Here is an 18,113-nt window from a genome sequence, read left to right as displayed (position 1 = left end):
CCTTTATTCTATACAGGAAAAGTGTGAAATGAATGTAACCCAGTTTTAAAAGACCAGCCAAAATGCACTGCAAAATACTGCAAACTAACTACTGTACTTATCATTCACCTTCATTTATTTAAGGACCAAAAGGAGAAAACAAGTTTGGATAGCTTTTGGCACATTTTCCCAAGTTTTTTATTGTCCTTTTTGGTGTACTTTACATAATGATTAGTCTTAATAACTGGCTAATAAAGGAAAATGAAAAAGCTTTTGCATTTCTGGCTTGCTTTGAAATGATTCTGCTGTAACAATGTAACCATCTCAGAGAACTGAGATGACTGAGAACTGAGAACCAGCTCTTCTAATAGAAAAGCAAGTTTATGTATTTTTAGGGACAAATATGTGAATTACATACGCTTCACCAAATGTGTTTTGATCTTATCCTTATTTAGCACTGCTTGTTAAGACTGAGGATTTTTCCAAAATAATTACTAAGAAAATATGAGTGCAGTCACACCATGTGAACACAATTAAAACCTTTAAGCATTCTAGATAAAGCATGTGTATAGTTAAGAATCTGTTTCTGTTACAAGCACTTTTTTTACATCTGCTAGTCATTAAATTCCACCTAATTGTTACTACTGGCCATTAAAGCACAAATTCTTTATAAGAAAAAAAGGCTTTGCAGTGAACATTTTCTTCATGATAAATATTAAAGATGACTTATGCAGCAGACACTTACAGTTGTTCCCATTGTCAGTAAAAAAATGCTTTTACTTACTCTAGTAAATTTAGTACACAAATCTTTCTCTCTGCAGTCATCTCACCAGCAGATAAGACACTTCTATTACTTTTAAGTTTATTACTGTGCCATGTCTTCAAATTAAAACCAGTTTTTTAAACAGCCAAACAGAAGTAGATTCTTATATGAATTCTCATGAGATGTTTTCCTTTCCAGATTTTTATACTGAACAAAATCCATGGGCAACAATCCTTTAGCTTTACAGAGGATTTCATACCTGCCCAGAGGGCACTGCTTTCATATGTCTATTCCTATTAAAGAGACAGCTGTATTTAAGTTAACTGGGTTTTCCTCTTGAAAGGAGCTTATTTTTATGAAGTAAGATTAAGAACATATATAAGTGATGTGCAGTATTTGACTGCATTTCCTACTGGTAAGACCAGCTACATTTTAATTAAAGAGTCCAAAGATTTTTTTGCAAATATCACCTCACATATTTATAATTGATTGCTACCACCCATACATAAAAGATTTTTGTAATCCAAGAACAAAAACTTAGGATAATCCATGTTTTAGAGAGCTGAGAATCAAAGATAAAATTATTAGTCTGAGATCCAGTAAAGGGCATGGAAAGAATATTTTCCTGGCATATCAGAAAGTAGTTTTGAGCTGAAGATGAAAAGAAAACATTTTTTTGCCACAGGATAATGAAGGTGACTGTTCTCACTTTTCATCTCTGGCAAAACCACTAGAAGTCAGAAGGCATATGAGTTATGCACACAACAGTGGTTACAAGACTGTGTGGTTACATTAAAATCAGCTGCTTCTAATTCCAAATATTATGATTTTTCTTCCTAAATAATGTAACCGCATTATTTCTGTAATCTCTGAATTTTTTATCTTCCTCTAGATTTTTCCATAGAACTATTAACCAGCATGCACAGAAATCATGAACTCTTCACCTTCAAGCCGGTCTTCAAGTCTTTTAATAAGATGAACCAACAACGTGTTGTGGATACCTCAATACACACTCAATGTTCACAAAATAATGTAAGAGTTAAAACATTTCCAGATTCTACTCAAAGTAGCAAATTTAAATACCTTAGCAAGCGATCTTACGATGGGGTTTTCCATAATTCCTTTAAGAAAAATCAGGTCTATTTCTTCAGCGCCTGTCGATGTCGGCAGATCAGTAAGGTTGTCTAAGACCTGCTGCATGGCTGCTGACAAAACAAAAACAAAAAGTAAATACTGACCAAAACAGGCTTCCATAAGGAGCAAAAGCTCTGGGAAACACCACAATATTAACTTTAAAGATGTTAAGCAGTCAAATACATCTACTGAGAACAAGGGGACAGAACAGAAAAATAACTTTTTTTGTGTGTACGTCTGAAATGAAATACAGGTTGCATCAAACTGAATCCAGGCCGAGCACATTCCTTCCAAGATTTGCTACTAAGGACTGAAAAAACAAACAAGTATAAACTATGTATAAAGTATGTATAATCTTCCAAATACAGAAAAATCAACTCCTTCAGTACTCTTTTTATTTCATATTTTTCAGAAGTTTTCAGCCCTCATACATATAGCAACCCACAAGTTTTACAATGCCTGTAGAGTCAGATTCACTGTTGTAAAAATGACCACGTAGTTCCAAACCAATTTTTTTAAACCAAAAATGTGCTTCCAAGGCAGCTCTTACTGTGGGAGCACTCGTGCCCACCCCAGCAGCCCTTTACAGCCAGCCCTGACCCACTGCACTGTGGCACTAAGTGCACTAACACCAGCCTGGTCCCACAGCACACTGCAGTAGTGGGAAGTACTGCAATGAGTGCAATGAGTACCCTACAATGAGAAATGCGTCGTGCCTGCCTGCTACCCTCAGACTTGCTGAGAGAACCACTCTTGGCTGAGAGTCAACAATGCTGCCCAAGGAAATGTCAGGAAATGCCACCATCCCAGCTGTCTGACCCCCTGAAGTCATCGAGGTGAATTAAGAGAATTTGTTCTTGTTCTTAACTTTACTCTTTTAAACTCCTGCCATATATAGATATGCATGCTCAAATAGACACGCACACAGGTGTACTAACAAAATCTCCTGTTGAGATCCCCAACAAGCCCAGAAGCCTTGGAATAACCACTGTGTTCTGCAATGCTCTGCATGTTGCAGAGTAGTATATATCAAGAGAATTAGAAAAGCCTATATGCCCCTTCTCCCACACAGGAATTTACCCTTAAATTTCCTCACTGCTTTATAATGAAAGCTATTATGAAACTGCAGAGTAACAGAACAAACTGCATTTCTCAACACCTACTTTCTGACTCTAATTCTTCCTAGAAAATTCCATCGGAAGAAAAAAAATTCTGGCCATTCTTTCTGTTAAGTGGAACTGACTTTTCAACAAGTAAATCAACTCACGTGCAACATTTTAACTACAGCAGTACATGTTGAAAGACCTGTATTATGTTAAATGTTTTAACCACACTTTTCGTTTCAAAAAAAGGGAATTTTCTGTGAAGCCATGAGTAGGAGGGAAAATAACACTTTATGTTTTCAGATTTTGAAGCAGCATTATTTCTACTTTGTAACAGACAAAGTGCTGTCAGCATCCACACATTATATAAAGTCACAAAATTACCATGCAAACAGTTCACAACTTCCCCAGACTAGGTAGGTCCTACATCCTGACTAGTTCAGCTGCAGATGAAACTGCCTTCTTCACATTTTCTCAATTCCCAGTTTCAGACTCGTGACTTTTAATGTAGTCACGCAAGCTGTACTATCTGCAGAAGTGGGCAGATGTTTCTGGCCAATTTACGTCATAGGTGCTGCATAATAATGCAAGTGTTAGAATAATAACCTTTCTTTACATTTTTAACAGTTATGCAAATTCTTTTTTAAGGGATTTCAGGTTAGCACTTTTTCTCCTACAAATAATCGGAGAAAATGCAAAGCTTCCTTGAAGTCAAAGTATGCATCACAACCAGCAGCTGCAATTCCAGCATCTGATGGTGACAAAGATATTTATAATAAACACATTGGTCATATTATCTGCATGACATTATCCTGTTTCTTACTTAAGCCTTTCAGAATTCTGCCTTAGATCAAATTTTAAAAATAGTCCCTAATAGTCCCTTTATCATCAAAAAGAAAATGTTAAGAGCAATGTTAAGCTTCAGAAAAATGTCTTCATGCAAGTAGTCAGGGTATTTTCAAATGAATATTTTATTCAATAAAGGTTTCACAAACATCTAGCATCAGAACTACTTAAGTATATTTCAGCATTTTTAGAAAACAGCAACCAGCTTTATCAACATGCAGAATTCAAAATATTCACAAAGGCAGACTTGCATTCCAGGTCATCAAAACTAAACCCAGCTGTTCTCAGAAACAGCTTCCTACAGTTGAGTGTTGGCTGTCTCATGGCACAGCCATCACAGCAAGAGTTTCTTAGTTATAAATAGTGTTGTCTCAATATTAGAAAGCAAACCAAAAAGGCAGGATAAGGCACCTTTACTCATACTGTATTGTTTATGTTTAAACACAGTATGAGGCTCAATATTGCCTCAGTGTAGATAGTTCCCCATCTTAAAGGGAAAATCTTTCAAAGTAGTTGAATAAAAAATAATACCTTCAAGTATGCCTGTATTTTAATCAGTTACAATGTTAAGCAAAAAAAATTTAGACTGAGAGAAAGGTTAAGCTTCAACAGTTTTTGCACCTGTTACCTAGCACAGGGTAGGCAGAGGAACATTTATATGCCTCACCATGTTTCACTACTTTACACTCACCTGGCAAAATATGCAGAACATGATCGAATGTTATTTGCCAAAAAAAAATATCAAGAGCATATTCCAACAGGAATTATGTCTGCTGGTTTATTCAAAAAGAATAGACCACAAATATATGGATACTTTTTTTGATGGACTAGACAAACATTTTAATCTCAATGTTTTATGTGTATTATACAAGTCATGGGCCACTTTCAAATATGGTTCCTGTTTAATGTGAAAAGCTGGTGTTTGTTCACATGTGAAAATAGCTTTGAAAGTCTAAGCAATATACTGACTACATATGCCTTAGATATTCATACATGTACTTCCAAAAAATTTGATTTATCTAAAGACTAAGGGCAGAGGTGGGAGGAGGGGAAGACACTTTGGGAAATGTATTATGGAACCGTTTCTTCTGTATCTATTCAAGAGGCTTTCCTTTACTCATTTCTAGGGTCTATTAGACAACAAACAACAGGAGATACTTTGTCTCCAGGCTTAATTATAACAATCTCTCAGAAAAATGTAGATTCACATTAAATTTTAAGCAGCACTCATTTAAACAACTTCACTTTTTTCTTTCCAGGAATAAAGCCACCTTAGCACTTTTGAAAAAGCATCTTATCTTATTCCTGAGCAGCAGGAATGAAAGCAGAAGATGAAAGTACTTAGGTAGGAAAGTTTTACTTAAAAGATCAGCTCCTACCAAGCAAGAAACAGATGGAACTGAGGAGTTTTGAGACTACCAAATATAAATATCCCATCAAGAATTGCCTTTTGGGGTTCACATCTCTTTTGCAGTGAATCTGCCCCTGAAATGTTGATAAAAGTTACTCACTGGGGGGTAGAAAGCCCTGTAGAACTTACATTCAAGTCAGGCATACTGAAGAACTAAGGACTACATGAACAAACTGCATAAACCAGGTTGTCAGAAGTGCTTATAATTATTGTGTACTTTGGTGTACAATAAAGAGAAAATGTGTGCTTTTCCAGTGGAAAACTAATTGGGTCTCTCTTCCCTCTCTTGTCCCATTTTTACAGTAAAATACTAAGACTATAGTGACTTTGAGAGCTCTACCATTCACCTCCCTCTCTCTGAAGACAAGGCTGTTTCTATATTCAATAAACCATATCTGGGAAAAATGTTAAACTCTCATCACAACACATAAGGATTTGTTTTAGTGAGGACACCATGAGACAGGCATGGCTGACTACAATGGTTTACACAACCACCTAGGAACACACACATATTACAAGAAACCCACTGACAACAGCCTCCACACACGCCAGGAGGAACTGGGTGGCAGAAACAAACTCTCAGTTGAGGCGAGAATCCCTGCTGAAATACGGGGATTCTTAGGAAAGGGTGACAACAGAACTGAGTCTGAGCTGGGACTCCTAAGAAAAATGAGATTACAACTCCAGCCCCCGGCTTTCGTGACAGGGAATACACACAGAATTAATTTCCACAGTCAATTTTCAAAGAACATCTTCATAACCGCAGCAAGTTTAAAGCCTCAAGCAAGACTCAGCAGGAACATACTGGTCTGCTGTGTACATGCACTGAACAATTTATTCCTACTATTCATATGACCTCGCATTCAGGCAAACTGGTTTGTCATTTGAACTCCATTTCAAAAAGGGAAAGGGGGCAAAGAGATGTTAATTGATCTCTGTGGCAAACGGCATGCATCCTGAGGTGTGGGAATACAGAAATCCCACTTCCTAATGCAAAATTTACTAACCAGAACTATATCCTCCTAATTCCCACAGAGTTCTTCAGACAACCAAAGGATGTTTCAAAGGTTTAATCTACACATTGTACCTTACAATAGCAAGTTCAGATCAAACAGACATAAAAGATACCCTGATAACTTCTTTCTTCTTGTAATTGTAACAAAAAAGCAAGTTTTCACCAAGCTCTCAGCTGTTATTCTTCTACCAAATTTGATTTTTATTCTTTCTTTCAGCGCCTAATTCTTGTCTACATTAATTCTATGTAGAGGAAAGAGGAAGCATACATTTAAATAAATTTTCCAGATTTGCAGACAGAAGACAAATGTGTCACTCGCTGGGGAAAATTAAAGCTTTTCAGAATGAATATTTTGCACAAATTTTTTAGCTCAGCTTCATTTTATTAGTCTCCAAGCTTACAAAATAACAGAAATGAAAAGAAAATTATGTATAATATATTTAAATAAACATGCATATTTATTTCCACATGGCCTACTCATCTGGATAGAAAGTTATAATAAATACCTCAAGGACTACTAGAGAGGCAGGTACTCCACACAAAGTCTAGAAAGTTAGATTAAAATCTTGTCACATACATAAACTTCAGAAATAGTTTCTTGTGTAATTTGAAACTTTTTCAAGAGGGATATATTGAAGTTTCACAAGACACACAATAAGCTCAGACAAAAGAAGATTAATTTTTAACTTTGCCAGCCCTTAACCAATGACAACTCTGTAACTTTTTTCCCATTTGTGTCTAAGGGTTTTAAATAATGATCATTATGCTTAAATAAAAGGCAAAGGGGAAAAAAAAGTTATTTTGTCTTGGCCACTTCTCTCCCCAGTCACAAATTACAGCATTTTTGGCAGTCTGGAACATAGAAAAGGAGTACCTATGAACAAGTTAACATTCTGAGAATATTTCACAAGTTCATTCACAAACAGGCTATTGACCAAGACTATAATAAAGGCTGACAAAGCTGTCTTACTACTGCTAAAGGACACTTCAGAAGCCATATTTTCAGTCAGAAGTCTGGGGAAGCACTATGCAGTGAGCACATACAATATTATGTTTGTGTTTTCCCAGCCAGCAGCTGCATGCACTGAGCAGGATCGCTCTCAGCAGCAGCTCCAGAGCAGTGAGTGCTACAGGAGGGCTGGAGCTCTGCAGTTCCACCCCAGGCTCCTCTGCAAATCAGGCACCTGCCCCACAGCCACTGCTGACTGCAGCAGGGTGCAATGAGAGTCCTTCAAACACCCAGCCACACAGCTTGCACCTCTGTCTGACACACACTGCCAAGCAGGGAGCGCTGGGCCAGCCCTGGACAGCCATCTTGACTCAGACATTGCTGGGCAGCGTTCCATTGTAACACCACTCAGACACCTCTTCTGAACAGGACCCCTTCCCAGGCAGCAAACACAGCACATCTCCTCCAAAAAGACAGTAAGACTGATTAATGAAGAAAGCTGTTGTCTGCAGCATGAACACTTTACTGACTGCAGAATCACATATGGCAATGAATTTTTAAAGGAAGCAGGAAAAGCCTAATTGATAAGAATGAATGTTCCTCTGGATATTCAAATTCTGCCCACTACATTTCTGCACATTGAAAAGAAATAACATAAGTGCTAAGAAAAGTTTAATAATTTTTTTTTACTTCATTTTCTCCAAGTCTACTGCCAAGTCAAGATGGAGCTATTTTAACACACCTATAAATAGAAGCTCAAGCAGTCCCTACCCTTATCAAACCTGGCTCAACTATATCTTTCATGCCCATGTTTCATGACTGTGAAGGTCACAAAAGCTATAGGGAAGAGCCAACAACCCTTTCCCAGCTTGAACACTGCAGACATACTTCTTTCAGGCTGAGAAGATTGTCTAAAAAAAGACGAAGCACAAATTTTCTGACGAACAGATGGACCTCACAGCTGCATCTTTGGAAAAAATAAAAGCACTATTTAAAAGTAATCTCAGCAAAGATAAAAAGGGAACAAAACATCCAAACTCCAAAACTAGCAGATTAAAAAGCTTAGGTCTTATTTAAATACATGTATCATGACCAACAACAAGACATTGAGGACAGATACACTAAAATCTAGTTTTAAGGAAATTATGTCAGACTTCTCTTTCTTAAAAGATTGCCAAGAAAAATATTTCCCAAAGTACAAAGGCAATTAACTTCATGCTAACTAAGCTTGATGCTTTGAAGATAAGCCTATGTAAGTGTTAGGTATTACCAAGTTTTCTGACCTTTTTTAATTAGAGGAAGAATGATACAAGCTTCAAGCACAGAAATTATTAACTGAGAAAGGACACACATGCACACAACACACAAGAATACAGAAAAAAAAATCTTTAAGCACCATACAGCACAAAGCAGAGCATGTACAAGCAAGTCAACTAAAAGTTTTTTAAAAAGCTGAATTTAATTTTTTTTTTTTGTGTTTTTACTTTTTCTCTACAGATATTAGGAAAGTATACACTGATGTCACGCAAAGAGTACTGTCCGTTAAATGAGTACTAGGACGTGCCCCAGGAGAATTTTCAATTTTGGTGAAAAAAGACTGTACTACCCTTAGTTCTTCAACTACCTGAGTAGTTCAGGTACGGGAGAATATATTTGAACAGATTTTTAAATGAAGGCAAAACATTCAGTGGATAGACAGTCTAAGATTCTACTTTGTAATCAAAGGTTATAGGAGAAACTCAACAAAGTTTCAGAATGCATCCTGCACTCCACTCAAGTTATACAACAGGCTGAGATTATTGCACACATCCATCATTCTCCCTGGTATTTTGCAAACAGTAGCTGGATGAAGAAACCTGCATTCTCTGCAGACCTCTGGTAATTAATGCCAGTTTTTATGAAGACTAAAATGCCAGCAAAAGAGATACAACAACCTAAGTACAGCTTTTGAAGTATTGCTTTCTCTAATGCACACTCTTCCAAATGAATCAAAAGCTTTGTATCTGCATTTCTGCCACAGTACCCAGTATTATTTATTTGTTGCAGTACTACAGAGCCTGAAGAAAGCAGGACTGAAAAAATGCTAATATAAGTAAAGAGGACTGTTATATAGCAAGGAAGAAGTCATGTGTAACAAACAAACAAACAAACCCAAACAAATGTAAGAATCAGTTTACTGTACCACTTTTCTTGGTGAAACACTTGAAGGAAAGCCATGCAGAACCATCTATTGTTTTATCCCATTCACAAATTCAGCCTAAGGACAGCTGGAAATCAATTAAGGTTTCTTCCTCAATTAAATCTCTTCTTCACACAAGTAAAAAAAATCAGACCTGAAGAGAAAATAATGAACACCTTTCCAAAGGGATAGCAGACTTCCAGTCCAAGAACATACTTTCATCTTGTTGCTGGTCTCCAATCAACACTGTCATAGTGGATAAAGGCAAGCTGCATGTTGTGTCCCACTTCTGAGACCAGGAGCCCCAGGAGCAACTGGCCCAAGCTTGGCCAGCAGCATCTTTTTCCAACCATTTGCACTTTCATCTAGGAACACTGGATAGGCATTTTTTCAAAGAAAGGTAAAATTCACAAGGCTTATAACGTGCTCTATTGTCAGTGCAAATGAAACAGTTCAGAACATTAGTCACAGAGCTGTTCTGTAGCGTGCTTTGTGCATGTCTGCAAAAAAGACAAGGTACTTCAAATAAACAAAATTAGATACTCCACTGTGTAGCAAAGTAACAACACTGCACCTCCAGAGATCTGTGGTGAATCTTATTACCAGGGACGATGTTGGTTTCACTGCAGTTTGCATCCCAGGGGCGTCTGCATCCTTGTGTCTGAAGGCACCTGATCACTCAACAGAGTATCAGGAGGATATCATTAAAAACAATCCACACTTCAGATATCTGGGCATTTTCTTAATCTTGGTTAATAGAAAATCTAGATTAAACAATTGTCTCTGCTCTCTGTCCTTAATCCAATTTTTTTTACATCTAGAAAGCACAATGTCTCAGTTTCCATTATTGGACAAGTCTCGTGAGTGCCTTGCACGACACCATTAATACTTCCCTCTCTAGTGATAGGGAGAGATAATGAGATCTGTTTTGACCTTCTTACAGTTACATCATACTGTCAGCTCAACCTACTGGTCTGTCACTAAACAGTACAAAGGTACACTTTAAACATCACTCTCCTCCAAAATGAAAAACCGTAACTGAACAAAAAGTCCTTTTTCTTCAGTGAAAATACTTCACATATATTTTGTCCCACTGCTATTACTCTAGGTTTCAAATTAGTTTTTGGCAATTTGTTTTTGTGTTTTGGCACTTTTGCTTTAGTGAAAATGCTTAGACAAGGAAATGCACCAGAAACCACATATCATCCAGATACTACTGTTGCTTTTAACACTACTTCCTTTTACAGCTTCAAGCATAGGAGACACTCAGGAATTCTAACAAATAAGAATTTTATAATTAAGAGTTTTGATATCAAGCGAAATAACACTGTCATAATACATTCTCAGAGTTATTTTATAACAACAGAATGCTTTTTTAAATTAAAGCATCCAAACTCAGCACTTTCAAAATCTGATTGCTCCATTATGATGCAGCTGTAAAAAACTACACCTCTGCCCTTTTACCAGTCACACCCATATGTTAACATTTCATGCATTCACTGTTTCAAGCCTCTGCTACTGGGAAGTATTTATTGAATTATCCCTTCCAAGGTAATACACTGGAGTATTTAAATTAGAGCTGTACCAGTGCAGACATAAAATTATTTTTGAGGTTCTACTATGGATGCTACACAAGCATTTTAAAGCTGCTCGATAAAATTATATGGAGAAAACAGAAATGCAAGACAGCTTTTTGGAGCACAAAATAAGTTAAAGCACTTTAGAAAATATTTAGACTATGTCAACATATTCTTTAATAAAAAAGAAAAAAGATATTTACTTACACTATTATTATACCTAGCCCATTTTTCCATCAAAAGGAAAAGAACTACCATAAAATGCTTCCATAGGGAAGTGTTCACTTAATCTCACTCAATTTTCTACTGCATCCCAGTCTGAAGACAAAAAATTTAGCACAGGAGTGAATCAGCAAACAGGAGTGAATCTGCAAAATTTATAACATTTAAATGAAATTATCTCTGTCCCAGGACCTCAGTTTTCAATTTTACATGATCACCTAATACATTTTCCAAAAATTTCACTTGAAGTTCATCCCTAAACTCTAGTGCTCCCACTTCCACTAAACTAATCTCTCTCATGCACACACTCCCATTTCTGCCCAACAAACTTATTTGGAAGCAGTAAATGCAATTCACTAAATGAATAATGCTCTAGTTCAGGGTGACTTGCAACAGAAAAACAATAAAAAAAAAACATTTACTTCACTACCTTTGTCATATGACACAGTTCTTGCTTATCTTAAGAACACAGCTAAAGCTTTACCTACAAAGAAAATTTCCAAAACACGGTTGGAATGTTAGTAGCGATGTAGTGGATAGAAAATGGTTTTTCAAACTTGTTTGCCAAAAAACACAGCTTATCTTTTTAAATAGTGAAAAATGCCACATAAAAACTTTGTGTTTTAATAAAGAAATGGCAAAATATGGCATGTTAAAGGCTTACTTGACCTTCAGGAATGCTCAAACTACATCTCTGTCACTCCTAGTGAAGAGACTCCACCCTAAACCTTTCTTTCAATTCGATGCAGTCAAGATTAACACAATTGCCTATTCATTACCCTCAACAGTTCTGTTCCTTTAGTCCTGTGAAGGCTGTGTTCAAGAACCCTGGAAAAGGAATAAAAAGATCAGCTTGACACTTGTATTTTGAAGGGAACTGAAAAACTTCATGGAGTAAGTCACACTGCCCTTAGTCATGTGTTTTACCTCCTGGACTACTTCCCCACGTTATGTTATAAGGATTTATTCACAATTGCCAATATTTAATGAAAAGTGGGAAATCTAACTTCAATTTAAGAAAGTCTAGGCACAACAACATCAGGAAAAAATTATTTCTAGTGGTCTTGGGGTAGCTTGGATTAAGAACTACATGCTTTTAAGGAAACTGCCACTTTGAATACTCTCTTTGAATGTTTGCCACCTTCGCTTTAAAGCTACTGCTGTAAACCCTGAAGACAGTGTTCTGTCTTGTATAAGGTGGGCACAGGCAGTGAAACAGCAAAGGGTGTCTTCAAAACTGTGTGTGATGCATACTGACATGTCTGAAGTTTTCTACTTCATTTCCTCAGAATACCAAGTTGGGTTTCATTAAGTTTTGCTAAGAACTGAATTTTCAGTCACGTACCCCACCCCTCCAACTCAGCAAAACCAGAGATCTTTCAAGTAAATTTTGCACATTTTTCAGGTAAAATGTCTTGGTTTAGTTTTTTTTGGTTGGGAGGGAAGGGTTGTTTGTTTGTTTTCAAAAGAAGCACTGGCAAATGCAAAGACAGCCGAACTTTTCTTCTTGAACAGTTCACACCACTGCAAAACTCAGTGAAGAATAATATCTGTCAGGATTTTCATCCTTTTCTGAGACAGGCAAATTGCTGTAAATCTGAAAGGTTTGAAACAACAACTTCTACTGATATGACATCATCTTTTATAATGGCTTCTCTTGTAAAAAGTTCCATGATGGAACTTGCTTTTTGACTGCATCTGAGCCATGACAAAGCCTACAGAAGGGGGGAAAATTGTAAGATAATGTCTTTCTCAACTTCAAACTGCAATTGCTGTTTCTCAAAAGCAGTTCATACACATCTTCATATGCTAACTCTCTTCAAACCTCCTTATGCTGAAACAATAAAAGCCACATTATCTTAATTTTCACTCAAGTCCTTTGTTCTGTTGTTTCCCACACTTCTTAGGTGTCTCAGAGAAAGGAGCTGGGAGAAGAGAGGAGGGTACTAGTACAAACAAGTACTAGTACAACCCTTGTTGGGTTTTGACTATAAAACCTCTCAGATCTGCACAAGTTTTAAGACCCAGTCACCTGGGTAGCAGCAGTCAGAACCACTTCTAATGCCATCCACAGAAAAGGAGAGGATTCCCAAAATAGCCAATTGAAGTCCTCCCATGTACAATCAGAAATGGTAGGTTAGGGATCATGGGTCTCTGTCCCCAACCTTGGAATTTCACTGCAATAGATAAATAATAATTCCATGTTAGAGCTTTTCCCCAAGAAGGTTTTATGAAGTCCAGGTCCCGACCTGGAAAAGATTAATTGCTTTACCAGCCACCTTCAGTGTGGCACTTGAGAGGACTGTCTCATCACACCAAATGAGTTCTCAGAGCAGTCAGTCCCATCCATGGTTGTTTCTGCTTATCTTACTTCCCCACTGAATTCCTCTTTCTTTGAAGAGTATTGGGCTTGAAAACACTACAAAAAAGAGAGCAATGTAACCTCCTATGGATAAATTGGTTCTTCGGATACAACTAGTTTTAAGATTGTGGAATAATATAACATGAAATCACCTTCAAGTTCCCAAGAAAACCTGAAAGGGCTAAGATGTCTTTTTACATAACTTTCTGGGTGTTACAAGGTCAAAATTACATTGTTGCCAGTACTTATTAATGTTATTTAAAAAAACCAAGTCCTATCTCAGCAGACAGGTTATACAGCACACAAGGTAGCAAAAAACAGATGGAGTAGTCATTGTCTCCACAAACCTGACACATAAGTGAAATGGCCCCACTCCTCCTCAAGATTTTGAAAGGTCTGAAACATCATAGTCTAGGGATGCATTTTCAGAAGTATAAATTCCTCTTTGCAGAAAGAATATCAACCTGTTAACTTATTTTTTCAAATAATCATCTCTCTTTCTTTCACTTTTCACTATACTTTTCTTCAAGTTGCGCCCAACACCAAATGAAACTTTGATCCTGTTTCAGTTTCTCAGAAGCCCTATCAATCAACATAGCCCCCAGAAGACCTGCACACATTCCACTTGTCAAGTGGAAGAAGAAAAGTCCTAGACTCAGGACAGAACCTGGCTGACGGTCTCTACTCAAAGAGCAGCTGATAATTTTAAGCAGTTCAGGCTTGCACTTCCCTAAGTCAACAGATCCCGATTCCTCAGCTACATGTATCCTAAGAGTCAGCTACACATGTGTGCAAAGTTGTAAAGACTGCTGGACTCCAAGGACACATGCTGGACTTTAGCTTGCTTTTTGGTCCAGTGAGCAAGGAAAAGCAGCTTGAAGAACCAGATCTAATAAAGTAAACCACATGCAGGTAGAGTCCCAAACACCCATCCCTGGACAGACCCAGTGGCACCAGCCCAGCAGCCTGGTAAGCACTTACTGGATTGCTGATCCAGCCTACTGGCATTAGTTTGTACATTGAGAGATCCTTTAGAAACATCAGATCACTGGGCCCAAACTTCCTTTGGAATACTGTTTGTAACAAACCTCAGCAGTACTAACACCATATTGCTTGGAAAGGTACCTTTTTATCTTCATTAATATCCTTTCCATAAATCAAGCTTACTGATGGCACCCAGTATTCCTCTACACTAACTTGCCATAGTTACAGCAATCCCATTTGATCCTGTAAGAAGGAATTTGTGTTCAGTGACTGAAGCATTTGAAACATGAAAGAAGCTTTCTCAGCTGCAGAAAATCTGGCAGATATTCTGTTTTTCCAAAGACAGTGTCAGGATTTAAATACCACATCACTTCTCAGCGTAAGTTTTCAGACCCAGACAAGCCAACTTTCACACAGAAGGAATCAACACTTGTTTTTTAATACCAGAGAGACTGCTCTGAATCAGCTCCTGCCAGTAGTTCAAAAAAGAAGCCAAGTCTCTGTATTGAAAAAATCTTTTCACAAATTAATTACCATGCCTCTGTCCAGAACAATGGACATCAAGAGCTATGAAGGATAAAGATTCAATCAGGCATGCATTATGTTGGCTCAACATAGGATTAAATTATGGCTGAAAGGTTAGAGAATTAAATAGTCTCATGGTAATTTTTTGATATACACTCTAAGTACTCGAAATTCACTCTACAGTTACATAAATTTCACATGTGCTCAAAACTGTGATCTTCCTGTGCTTAACAAACAAATTGCTAGCATGTCAAACAAGTTAGAACAGAGCACTCCAAGAAGACCTGCAATTTCCTGGTTTTGTGTGCCAATCAGAAATTTAAGCATGAACAGAAAAACATTCTCATCCATGTTAAATACCAGCAGGATACTGCAGAACCCTTCCCCTACAGGATTTTTACCAGACTTACACTGTTGATCAGTTTTCCTAATTCTTTAAATAAAGTCCACTGCTGCCTCACTCTGCAGGCAGTTCTTGTTCCAGAGAGATACCCAGAACCTGAACAGCTATCTTTTTGTGAGAAAGGAACACTTACACAGCGCTTTATCTGCACACATCAGACCTCTCATTTTAAATTATCAGAAAGACTACCTTAAGTTCAAGACTTAATAAAATGAATAAATCAGTATAGTAATTTTATCAGTCTCGCTCTTCAGTTCTGAGGCTTTCCAAGAACAGGTGGGCACAGATTTTTCTGTATGACAGATACAGAGAAACAATGCAAAGACTGATGACATGAGAAGTTTATAGCACAGCACAAATCTGTTTCATACAGCAGAGCTGCAAGACTCCACCATAAATTTGAAGCATGGAAATATCACTGCAACTGCATCCCAGTCATTCTTGCTTCACCAAACATTTTTACTTGAATCTCCTGTGCTAACAGCACAGCAAAGCCACACAATACACAATGTCCTATGACTTTCAAGATTCCATAAAAGACACATATAACATAACAGGACCCCAAACATATTCACAGACACAGCACTTCCAACACCATGTACAAATAATCCTCTATAAAAACTCGCTGACTTTAATCTTCTGAAGACTTTTGTTGGATTATATTTCAGGAGGGGTAGAAAATATATTTCAGTGAGTTTAATCACCACCAAGATGCACAAATTCCAAGATCATCTTAGTGTCAGATTATCTCTCATGGGTTTTTTGCAGTCATCATACCAGCCATCAGAACACAGGCCTGTGCACATACACTGACATCAGAATTCAAATCATTTAGCCAAAGGCCCTACCATACACAGAGAAGTTGGTCATCTCTCCATCAGACATAAAAGTAAAATTTTGTTTGAGAGCTAAAAGACCTGAACACTTATTTAATAGTAAATTATTTGAAAATGTATCTAATAAAAGGGAAAAAAATGGCTGCAAAGTAGGCAACACATTATAATGAACTTAGAAAAACCAGATACAGCAAAAGGAGTAGCTCAGTAGGAAAAACAAAAAATGTGAAATGTCTTATATATTCCAGCTAATGGCCCAGGAAACCACACCTCATCTGTCATTTCTGTACACAGTCTAGCACTACCACATGGTGCTTACACCATGCTGGAAGGGGTAGTGTTTAAATGGAACTATCACCTGCTCCACCTGTCTTCATGTACACAGACTGGCACTCGTGCCTGGAAGATGACACTATGCTCATTCACTGATGTCAAAGAGAGGCAGGTTCCCAATGCTGAGTCCCTCACTGTGCCCCTCTTTCAGTCTGCTGCCTTTAAAAAAGTTTGTTAGACAATATTCCAGAGAAGTAGAATTTGCAAAAATATTACTGAAAAGGATTTAAGTGTAAGTTTAGCTGAAAGCAGGTAACCAGCCCCAGTGACTTCCAAGTTAAGGCATCAGTTAAAGTTGGTTTGGGAATTATGTCAAAAAAAAAAAAAAAAAAGGAAGTGACCTACTTGAATGAAAGACTCATTCAGAGGTTTATATGTTCAGATCCCCTCAAAACAGGCTGACAAGAGGTATTTGCATATATTTCCTTAAGTACAAACTGTGAAATGTCACACAGTATAATTCTTGATTAATCCATTAGGTTCATACAGACTCGAGATTTTTCCACTATCTTTTTATTCACTGCCTATTTCTGTTTACACAAGAAAGTACCCCTTCTGTTTCCTAAGTATACCCAAATGCTTAAGAAACAGTAGATACTAAAACTAAAATGGCAGCTTAGCTGCAAAAAAAAATGAGTAGCTTGAATAAAAGCAACCTGTGCTATAGACATTCAGAGGTCTTTCTAACATTTTTGAATTCCAATTTAAAGTAGGATGGTCAAGATCTCAAGAGTCTCCTTATGAGTATTCACTTCTTTAGCCTTTCTTCATCCTTTTAATTCGCTCAGAAGCTGCCAATGAACTCTAAAAACTACGTAACAGAAGCTTCAGCAGGATTCTAATTTTGGTCACAGATAACTAAGTAGAGCAATTCTAGATAATATTAGCTGAGATTTATGATGCATTCAACATCTTCAGATGCACAAGAGTATTTTTGGGCATCACTTGGAAAGACAATATTCAATGTACAGCTGGTAAATTTTACTCCTTTTTTTCTCCTATTTCGCTACAAGAAGCAAATTCATGCTGCACTTTCTCTCTTTATTTTTTTCTTTTTTTTTCCCAAAGGATCTATTTCTTCAGCAAGAGAAAACACAAGTCTGGTCAAGTCTCACTTGCAATGTATCAAGATGATGAATCTATTAGGTTCTATTACAGCTGGTTTTGAGAGTAGAAGTTAGATAAACCTTTGTCACTTCTCTGAGCAAGATGTACCAATAATTAGAAGAAAACCTGCCCTCTTGGTGCAACTCAGGACAAGAAAGGTCAGTCAATTTTTTCTCAACTCCACATATGTTGTGTTATATCTTTTCCATTTCTGTTGCATTATTACTAAACTAAAAAAATAAAAAAAAACTTTACATAATGATCTGTTTTATCTACCACTATCAAAATCTCTTCTCCAAAGAAGAAAGAGCACCTATAGAAGCCTAGATCAAGTTCTTGGTAATGGAACTGTTCTTATTTTTATACGCTTCTCAATTTCTGTCAA

General features: G+C 37.1%; 1 protein-coding gene across 1 annotated transcript in view; it reads right to left on the bottom strand.

Annotated features, from left to right (window-relative positions):
• PALS2 (protein associated with LIN7 2, MAGUK p55 family member) overlaps positions 1-18,113 on the bottom strand; it is a 53,987-nt gene that overhangs the window by 24,080 nt on the left and 11,794 nt on the right. Inside the window, exon 2 of the mRNA XM_058808141.1 lies at positions 1,826-1,944. Within this exon, the coding sequence (XP_058664124.1) occupies positions 1,826-1,942 (117 nt within the window). The 5' untranslated portion in view covers positions 1,943-1,944. The remainder of the gene's footprint in view (positions 1-1,825; positions 1,945-18,113) is intronic.

Source organism: Ammospiza caudacuta, chromosome 1, assembly GCF_027887145.1.
Source record: "Ammospiza caudacuta isolate bAmmCau1 chromosome 1, bAmmCau1.pri, whole genome shotgun sequence".
Classification (NCBI taxonomy): domain Eukaryota; kingdom Metazoa; phylum Chordata; class Aves; order Passeriformes; family Passerellidae; genus Ammospiza; species Ammospiza caudacuta.
This window is presented reverse-complemented; position numbering and strand designations above follow the sequence as displayed.